The 9,984-nt window shown below is 39.8% G+C and overlaps 1 protein-coding gene across 1 annotated transcript in view; it reads left to right on the top strand.

The window, feature by feature from the left end:
* Positions 1 to 9,510, top strand: part of FKTN (fukutin) — a 13,907-nt gene extending 4,397 nt beyond the window's left edge. The window contains exons 4-9 of the mRNA XM_042028141.1: positions 1,063 to 1,340; positions 2,083 to 2,215; positions 3,809 to 3,938; positions 5,052 to 5,185; positions 5,407 to 5,534; positions 8,570 to 9,510. Coding sequence (XP_041884075.1) covers positions 1,063 to 1,340; positions 2,083 to 2,215; positions 3,809 to 3,938; positions 5,052 to 5,185; positions 5,407 to 5,534; positions 8,570 to 8,783 — 1,017 coding nt within the window. The 3' untranslated portion in view covers positions 8,784 to 9,510. The remainder of the gene's footprint in view (positions 1 to 1,062; positions 1,341 to 2,082; positions 2,216 to 3,808; positions 3,939 to 5,051; positions 5,186 to 5,406; positions 5,535 to 8,569) is intronic.
* Positions 9,511 to 9,984: the final 474 nt, after the last annotated feature.

The following is a 9,984-nucleotide window of genomic DNA, read 5'->3' as shown; positions in this document are numbered from 1 at the left end:
TTATTCTGACTTAGTGCCTCCCACTGGTTTGTTTTCAAACTAGTACAACATTTCTTTTAGCACATCCTTGTACTTAATACCATTTCACTCAAGGTGTTGGTATCACTGCTGCTCTGTGGTATTAGGAGATTTTTTAATGCGTGTGTTAAAAATAGAGGTGTAGCGCATGATGAAGGACAAAATTGAATCCAAAATTATTTCATCAATTAAGTGTAGTCTGGAAATATTTATTAGATTAATTTATACAGACTAAAGATACCAGTGATAAACACCTTTTTTCTTCTTCTTCTTTTTTTTTTTTTTTAAATTAGAAAAAGCAGAAGACATTGAAATGGTCTGTGACTATTTCACTGAAGAACTTGAGTGAAGAGGGATGTCACTTGGGACCTGATCGGGCAGTTGTTTTGCTCATAGCTGTGAAGGAATTCAAGAAACTGAGAAATAAAGTTGTGTGGCAGCACACTGAGATAAATCCATCTCCCCATTGCGTTGTGTCTCAGTGATAATTTCTGTATGATTCAGAGGAGAAGCTGATATGCTTATACAAAACATTTCAAGAGGGGAAATTGAAAGGTTCTTCAGATGCTGACTGGTTTTCTGTTTTTTTTTTTAATCAGTCAGAATTTAATTTTCTTTATTTGTGGAAATATGAAAGCCTGTTACCTAATGCAGCGTTCAGTGTTTGGCGAGATTTATATTTGCCCCACTAAAGAAGTTTTGGAGTAATCATTTTTGTATAGTGGTGTTGGTATTTAAGGACTTAGGAACACCAAGTTTGGTAGAAGAATAATTGCAGAGAATAGTTTGAGAATGCAGGGTAGGGTGCAAGGAACAAACCCAATCCATGCATGGCTTACAACCTTTATTTGTTGTTTTATTGGTGTTTGGAATTGCTTGTGGCTGCTGGTCTTCAAGCTCTTAGAAATTTTTGATTCATTTGTGCTGAAGTCTGATTAAAAAGTAGAAATGGGGAATGGTGTGAGTTAATAATAAGCATTTAGCATTCAATTTTGGTTTCTCTAATCTTTAGCCTGCTCTGCCTCCTGCCTCTCCCATTTTCAGGTGGGCCTTTTTAGAACTGCTGAGAAGATGGGGTTCCAGTGGCTAAAGATCATAAACAAGGACCCCCGCCTGGATGGGATGGATGACCTGTCTGGGGTGGAAATTCCCTTGCACTACATATTCAAACTGGCATCCCATGCCATTCACCTGGTGGTCTTCTATGAGAGGAGTGGCAATTTCCTCTGGCACGGACCCCTGAGACTCAAGAAACACATGGACAGAAAGTTTGTGCCTTTCCGGAAACTCCACTTTGGTCGCTACCCTGGAGCGTACGAAAAGTGAGTTCACAACAGGGAAAAGGAGAAAGTCATCGTGGCACCCCGAAAATGACTTCCTTTGTGTGTAAAACTATTCTCTTTCCTTAAGTCAGGTTATAAAATTCAGCTCATGTGGGATTCAGACTCCAAAAGTGCAGGCTTTGAGAACATCGTTTCTGAGAAAATGAGGAAAGTATTGAGACGTTTCACAGGTCAAAAGAAATCTGTTAAACTTTTTCCCTTAATTTGATCCCGTTCTTTCGTCCTTTTAAAATGTGGAATCTGTATGGGATATGTGCCTACACGTTTGAAGTAAACTGTGTAAGCTGTTGAATAATCCCACTTCAATCGTTATGAAGGCTGAACAGCTTTTAATTTTTAAAAGCAAATAGCCTCAAAGTACAGGGTAAAATTTGATTCTTAAGTGCATCTCAAACAACCAAACAGGCTGAATTTTAGAAAGCACTGAACAACATCTTTGAACAAATTCAAGTCATGAGTCAGTAAAGCGATCAATGATCTGACAGACTAACTTGGGGTTTGGAGGTGTAGGAGTTCTTTTTAAACAAAATTTTGAAATGTATAGGGAATTTGTTGAAGCTCTTGTTGCTTTTTTTGTTTATAATTGGTTTTGGCTGTATTTGGACAGCGGAATCACTGCCAGTAGTGTGCATTAAGACTATAACCCAAGTTAAAGGAAAAAGTGCCATGTGGTTTGTGAAGGAATTAAATGGGGTAATGTATTATCTTTCTTTCCTTGCAGGCCAGAACTTCTGCTTGTTTCCATTGATGACTTAAAAGTTCAAATTCCAAAAAATCCGTCCAGTTTTCTAGAGGAGATGTCCCACTCTAGATTTCTTGAATGTAGGTACAGAGAAGCTCGGGCTTTCTTTCAGGTTAGTGGTAACCAGGTGGTGTCTCTGCGATGAAATGTGTGTTTTCACTGATTGACCCAAACCTAAGAACAGCTCACTGGTGTTTTTTGACCTGAATGGGACTGTTCACATGCACAAAGCTGAATACAATCCTTGATTCTGTTCCAAAGAGTTTGCTAAGTGGTAATGAAAGCAGAACTTTACCTGGAGATCATGGCCTTTTTTTTTTTTCACTTGTAAGCACATTTTTTTCCAAGAGGGAGCCAACATATCCATAGTTCTTACACAGCCTTACTGTTAAATGGATCTCATGTAAATAAAACTAAGATCTTCTGTATCTTCATGGCTGAAAACTTTCCTTATGGCAATCTTCAAAGTTTTGAGTAGTGTTTCATTTCACATTTTTTGAGCCATGTCCTGCAGTTCCATATTCCTCGTTTGGCGTATTTGAAATGGTCACATTCCAAAGTGACTTATTTAGCTGCTTTTCTGACTGTGTAAGCTAATGTTTTATTCGGAGAATTATTTTTAGAATTTTGCTACCTGATTTAGCAGATAGAACAGTCTCTGCTGCAGTGTGGGGAGCATTTTGTCCTAACTTGAAAAAGGCACGAGATATAAACTGACCAAGAGTTCACAGTTAAGACTGCAGAGTTAGAGTCAGGCCACTGAATCTGAGCCATCTCTGAGTTCATGGAAGGGCGAAAAGGACACTGGAGGCTCCATTCCTCAGTCTTTCAGGTGCTGGGGAAAGGGAGGACCACTCCTGTTCAGTCTAGTAGGCTGTAGATCCCTGTTTGTGTAGCAGGAGGGTCACAAGGGCATCCATGTGTTGTCCCTTCATGTGCAAAAGACAGGAAAGTATGTTCCACTTCAGTCTCCAGGCAGAAATCACCACAGGCAGAGAAAATGTGCCCATGAATGTTTTTTGAACTTTGCTGGAGCTTTGACACTGAGATAGGCAGCTGGCGCCTGTTTTGAAAAGTTCATTTTGGCTGCTTGTTGCCCTAAAGCTCTTAAAGGAATCCTTTACAAAGCTGCGTGGTTGTTCCTTTGTTAGAACTGGTCGTGTTTGCCCAGGCTTCCGTGATGGTTTTGGCTTTGCATGGACAGCAGACCTTGCTGCAGTTGCGTCTAGAAGATTTTTGTGTTCTCACAGTTTCTTCTCCTTGGCAGTTTCCCGTAAAACTTAACACCCAATTCTGTCACTTGGTGGCGCCAAATAAATTGATCATGGAGTTCTGGAGGTTGGAAAAGCCTTGATGTGCTGGCAGGGACTGAATCTGTCCATGTGTTCCCCTTGGGACTTCGGGAATTGACTTCAGCATATGCAGAACAAGGGCTCACCCGTGTTGCTGCCAAGTGCTGAGAATCAGTGTCTAATACCTATTTTCTTATTCTAGTCTACTGTTAATTTGCATTCTGATGATTTGGAAAAAAAGGAAGGTTGGTGATTCAGAGTTTTGATTTTAACTTGTCATTCCAGTGCATGTTCTGAAAATGGGCTATGTATGTGAAAACAGGTATTAGTTAAATAAATTTTTAAAGATCCTTTTCTCCTAGGATGGTGAGAAAAATGAAGCGGCAAGTAACTTCCTTACTCTTGCCTTGCAGCTGTATCCTGATGATGCCTCTCTTGATGCAGTGGAATTCAGGAAAAAGGCAAAATCCTTGCTTCATCTGGCTGCCCTGACACTGAATAACTTGGGAGTAAAGTTCTGGCTGAGCAGTGGAACGTGTCTCGGTAAAACATTTGTGTTGTGTTGCGTTTTTAAAGTCATCTGAAACTTTAAACACTTCATCCTCCGTTGCTTGTGATGTCAGCAGAGGCCAAACGTACTGGGTTGGAAGGTAATAACTGTACTGAAATAGGCCTTTTTGCTCCTGAAAAAAAGCTTTTTCTTTAGAAATCTGGGCCGTGGAGATGCTGGGCAAATTTCCAGTGAAGCATTTGGTGTTGTTAGCAATTACCTGTGTTGTATTCATCACTGCTGCGAAGTAATCAACAGTTCCCTAATTTGTGTGACGTGGAATTCACTGAAGTGCCAGTTGGAAAACGCAATGATGAGCACATATTTCTGCTGTCCATGTACACTCTAACCCTGTTTTACTTCCCATGCAATTTGATGCTTATCACTGACTTCTAAAATACAGTTTACATTTATTTACTTTCTTTAAAAAACAAACTTTTAATAAAATAGTGCATTTGAGTAGGTAATGCAAGTTTTCAGTTCTGCTGAAGGTAGAAGTAGTGTCTTATCACTGGTGAGGATTCCTTTGTTATTGAAACAGTTTGTGAAAACTCGTGTGTGCACATTTGGCTTGTATTTATTTAATCCTAGGGAATATAATTTTCTGAATGAGCAGTTACTAAAAGCTGCCTTAATGAAACAGACAAAAGGGTGTCCCACTTCTTGTCTCTCTGCTTTGCAGTGGTGACTGAAAGATGATTAACATTTTGGATGCAGTATAAAACAATAGTTGGAAATCAGAAGCACAGCTGTGGCTGTGTAGCTGTTCATTGCTGATTAGTTTTGGGCCCAGATAGAGAATATTTTTTTTTTTTTTAATATAAATGCATTTAAATTAGAAAACTGAAGATATTTTATATTTTTTTTCTCTTGCATTCTTGGCTTTCTGAGAGGAGAGAGATGACTATAAGTGCAGTAATACTTGTTTTCTTTGATGTGATTCATTCCATACTAAAGAAAGGCAGAAGTCTTGTTTATGGCCTCAGCCAAAGACTTCTGCCTGGTGATCTTAGGACAGTTCATTTTTGTGTTGCTTTGGTTCTGTTGAATTCATGTTCCTGAATTAAGTACTTTGGGATTTTTCTGGTTTATTTTTTCCCCCACAGGCTGGTATAGACAGTGCAATGTCATTCCTCACAGCAAAGATGTGGATTTGGGAATCTTTATAAGGGACTACAAAGCAGATATCATTCCAGCCTTCCAGAAAGCTGGGTTGCCACTGAAGCACAAATTTGGCAAGGTACATAGATAATGAACATTTTACTCCGTGTGTCTTTCTGTAGGTTTGTAACTTTGAGTTCAGTTGCAGAAGTGTTTAAAAAGTTTAAAAATAACGCAGAATTAGTGTGTTTTCTTCAGTTAGAAGTCACCGTGTATATCTCATGAAAATAAATTTTGTTTTCTGCTGACAAATTGCTTTGTATTTTTCTGTTAGATACAGTGTGTATTTTTGTCTTCCAGGTGGAAGACAGCTTGGAACTCTCCTTTCAGGGAGAAGATGATGTGAAACTTGATATTTTTTTCTTCTATGAAGAGGATGACCACATATGGAATGGAGGAACTCAGGCCAAGTCGGGCAAGAAATTTAAGTAAGAGCTGATTTGTACTACTAATAGGAAAGAAATTGAACAGGCTAGTTTTCACTGATGGCATTTTGTGTGCTGTTGCCTAGCAAAGTCTGTGCTCTTTGTGGAAATGTGGATGTCAGAGGGGAATCAGTGGAGATTCTGCACTCTGAGACCAGTGAAGCAGAGAGAGAACAGTCCTGTGCCTTACTAGAGAGTAAATGGCAGATCTCTTGTGAAATCAAGAGCAGGGCTGGTGTATCATCTATCAGGCAGATCTTATCTGACTGTGACAGGCTCCCAGTTACATAAACACCCAAGATGAGAAAAAGTCTTTAAAACAGTATTTATTGCAAAACCTAATTTTGCAGTAGAAGATTAATCCTTCTGTCTTGATGAAGAAATATTATGGCAAAAAGCCTCAACTCTTCTTGCACAGTAAAACTCACAAGTTGGGATTTTGAGGTAGCAATTTGGAATATTGGGTTGGCCGCAGTGTTGTGACAGCAAAGCAGATGATTCCTGCAGACCTTACTCTTCATGTTCTGGAAATGGAATTTTGAATAGGATCCCATGTTTCTTGTTTTACCCCTTTCAGTATTAAATCAGCAAACAAGCTTCCTAATCGACTCAGCAAACTGAATATACGTTTTGACAATTAGATTTATTTCCATCACCCAACTTCACTCAGAAGGAGATAGCTGCAGACTAGTTGAAAACCTTGTTGGCTTCTATAGGATTTCATTATCTTTCATATTTTGCTTGAAATGTATTTGTTCATATATAGCTAATGAGAATTTAGTGAGCACTGTCATCCAGTTGGAGATAATGTCCAAATCCTTGTCTTCATTATCTTTGTTCTGAAGTGATAAATAAAGACTGGGAAAGATACTTTGATAACCAGATTCAAAAGACACATTTAGAAATGGACTAAAGGAAGAGCTCTTGGAATATCCCCACAGAAAATGTGCTGTGTAGCAGAGTTTTTTTTTTTTTTAGAATACAGCAGCAGTTCCAGTTTTCTTGTGTGATGCTTTCTGAAAAGCAATCTGACCAATAAATTCCTTTCCTTTTCTTTGTGCTTCTGTTGCATCTAAATTGCCGTTGCTGTTTCCATGCCAATGGAGTTGACATGCTCCTTCAAAATTCCACTGTAGCATCAAACCTTGGATACTTGAGAGATGTTTTTCCCCTGTTCCTTTGGTAATGACTTGTCCAAGACATGAGATTAGGGGGTAAATGTGACCATGTGCTGAACTCCAGCTTCTGTATCATTGGATATTACAGCTCTTTTGGAACTCCAGCTTTCACAAAACTCTCTCCTTTTCTTGTAGCTTCGTACTTATTTTTGGTGGTAGCTTTTTAAAAGTACCAAACGTGGCTTTCTAGTTCAATGAGAATCAGATAATAACTTTGCTTAGGCATACCATCATAAGGAAGCCAAGCCTCTTTTTCTGAGCTGGTGTTTCTTAGTTTGATGCATACAGAAAAGGAGCAGGAAAAACTGCTTGTTTACCACCATAAAAGCCCTGAGCCAGGACAGAACGTAGCTGTTCAGAATCCTTACCCAAGTAATGCCAAACACATCCTCAGAAAGTAGAAAAGAGATCCAGCTTTTGTTACTGTGAGATGTGAGAGCATTTGGCGTGATTAATCTGAATATGTGCAACACCAGAATGACCCTCAGTTTTGCTCAGTCTTCAGCCCTATTAGAATTTTGGAGGGAGGCAAAAGTGAGGAGGTCAGTCAGAAGAGAAGTGATTGGTCATGCTGAGTTCTAAATCCACTCTAGCAATTTAAAAGAAATCTCACCAGCTGATTATGTAGTAGAGATGTTGATTGCTACTAGATCGTCAGGGAGAAGGGTAGGAGTTCTCTTCTAAGATTAAAACTGAAAGGTAAAAGATGTTTTCTTCAGGAAGTTAAGTATTTGCACAGGCGTACTTTCTATACATCTAAAAGGGTGGAGAACTAAAGCATTTCTCATAGAGTCCCTAAAATATTTCTCAGAGTTATTTTTAGCCTCTGTTTCCTTGGAGAGCTGGTGTCTAACCCTCACAGTCTGGCTGTGTGGTTTACATTTATTTCCATGTGCACAAACACTTCCTCAGCATTCCTGACACAAGCATATGAGTCCTCCTGATATTGTCTTGGAGTTGCAACAGTTGAGGCTTCTTGTTTGCAAAATTAATACTGGACAGTTGCATTCTCCAGCAGAAAATGGGTATCTACAAAAACTGAGTCTGGGAATCAAATCCACGCTGTTTGCTTTAATCCTTAAAGTGAGTTAATTCTGTAGGTTTTTAACAGAGAGGACTTTGTGTAAGAATTTAGTTTAATCAGTAGTCTCTGGATATATATACAAAAAATGCGTGATCACTTTGTTCTTTCCCTCCACTTAAGGCATAAAGCAAAATTATTTTATTTCTCATATTGTTTGCTCAGACCTGAGAAATAAAATTCACTTCATGCTTGCAAGAACACGGGGGCAGTTCTAGTTCATCATACAAATGCACAAACCTTTTACAAAAGGACAAAGCGCTTATGGTTTCATTTTAACCTGTGAAAAGGAATTTTAGGATGACTTTTTTTTTGTGTGTGGAAGTCTTCAGAACTTCAGAAGTGGGAGTGATCCTCTGCAGGAATAGTAGGTAGACTTTGGTGTTGTTTAGCACCTCAACTCTGATACTTCTATAGGATGTCATTCTGGTGAAGCTGCGAAATTTACCTGTGAACTGCCACTGCTGTAAGCATGTATCACCCTCTTGACACCTTTCTATAAAGGGTCACTGTTAAATCCCGTTTGGAACTGGCAGGGTCTAACCTATAGGTGGCAGAATGATATGTGCACAAGCAACAAAAGAATTAGAAATGCTCCTTCCTAAGCACACGAGGCAAATGTTCACCCGTTACTGTTGATAACACCCTTGTCCACTGTGTAGGAGAAAAAACAGTATAAATGTAACGTGGCCACTCTCTGCAGCTGCTTGCTTTCTCCTTGAACTTAGAGATGCATTCTAGCCTTCTGCCAGTGACCATGCCCTTTTGTTCTGGCACAGGTATCTCTTTCCCAAGTTTACTCTGTGCTGGACTGAATTTGTGGAGCTCAAGGTCCATGTGCCCTGTGAAACCCTGCAGTATGTGGAGGCCAACTACGGCCCAGAGTGGAAGGTGCCGGTGAAGATGTGGGACTGGAAGAGTTCACCCTCCAACGTGCAGGACAATGGAGTCTGGCCTGTTGATGAGTGGGATGATGTCATCCAAATCTACTGACCCCTAGCTGCTGACAGAGTCTGTCACCAGAACTGTCACTTTGTGATTTCCCAGTGCCCAAAGGCATTGACATCTGTTCCCTTTGTAACGCCTTGTGTGTTTCCTAAGGAGACATTTACCTGCCTTTGCTTAACAGGTATTTTCTTCAACTTCATCGTGCTTTTTCCAGGTGGTTAAAGGAGAAGATGAAAAGCAACTGAGGGAAGGGAAGCTGAAAGGAAAGCTGCTGCACAAAGGGAGTAGAGAGGACTGCAGTGGACTTACGGGCAGTTGACTGTTTAAATGTAAACAGTGACCAGGTGGCTTCGACATTCCTGGGATCATCAAAACCTTCAGACTGTTCAATTCTCAAGCTTGAGAGAAGGTTAGGATGGGAGAATCTCAGAGAAGTTCCTCTTTTTTCAACGGAGATTGTGTGACTGTTTAACTTCAAAACACCAGAGTTACGAGTACCTCAGATGTGCTTGATTTGGGACTGATACATCCCTACCATGTGCAAGGGGTTGCTCTGGGGAGTGGAATGTTTCTGTTGCACAGGAGCCATGGGACCACCTGCTTTACATCTAGGAGGTATTCTGGTAATGGTGTAACACTAAATGAATGGAAGGAGAAACTATCCACACTGGACATTTTTCAATTTGCTCTTTTCTTCTCTAAGAATGTGAAGGTGCATGCTGCTGGGATGGCTTCCCCATGAAAAAAAATAAAAGTCTGGTTTAATGTCCCAGTTCTCGTGTTCTCCCTGTAAAAGGTTTGACTGATTTTTAGAAAATTACAGCTATCCCTGCTTTCCTGCAAGTAGGTAGAAATGGGGGTTATTCATAGTTTTCTGTTTCACAGAACAGAGTCTTCTCTCTATGGAAAAGGAGAAATGTGTACAAATACCAACTGTTCATGAAATTTGCAGCAGCAATCCTGCCAGTCCTGTCAGTTTCAGTTTCTCCTGCCACTGAAATACTGGAGTAAATTATTCAGCTTCTGGCAACAACTTGTCAGGCTGGCTCTTGGAGTTGCATGGTAACTTTGTTAGCTCTGCCTGGTTAAGAAGAGAGAGATGTAAATTCCTGCTAACACGATTCACTTGCTAAAGTAACCACAACATCATAGGGGATAATTTCTCAGGTAGAATTTTTTGGTACTTTTTTCTTAGGATGGAAAAAAAAAGAGAATGTCCTTGTGGTTTCCATGTTCATAACTCTGT

The sequence above is a fragment of the Corvus kubaryi genome, unplaced genomic scaffold (genome assembly GCF_017639235.1).
Source record: "Corvus kubaryi isolate FWS band 111438036 unplaced genomic scaffold, C.kubaryi_AGA036_p1.0 37302, whole genome shotgun sequence".
In the NCBI taxonomy this organism is placed as follows: domain Eukaryota; kingdom Metazoa; phylum Chordata; class Aves; order Passeriformes; family Corvidae; genus Corvus; species Corvus kubaryi.
Note: the sequence above shows the minus strand (reverse complement) of the source record. Positions and strands in the feature narration are given on the sequence as shown.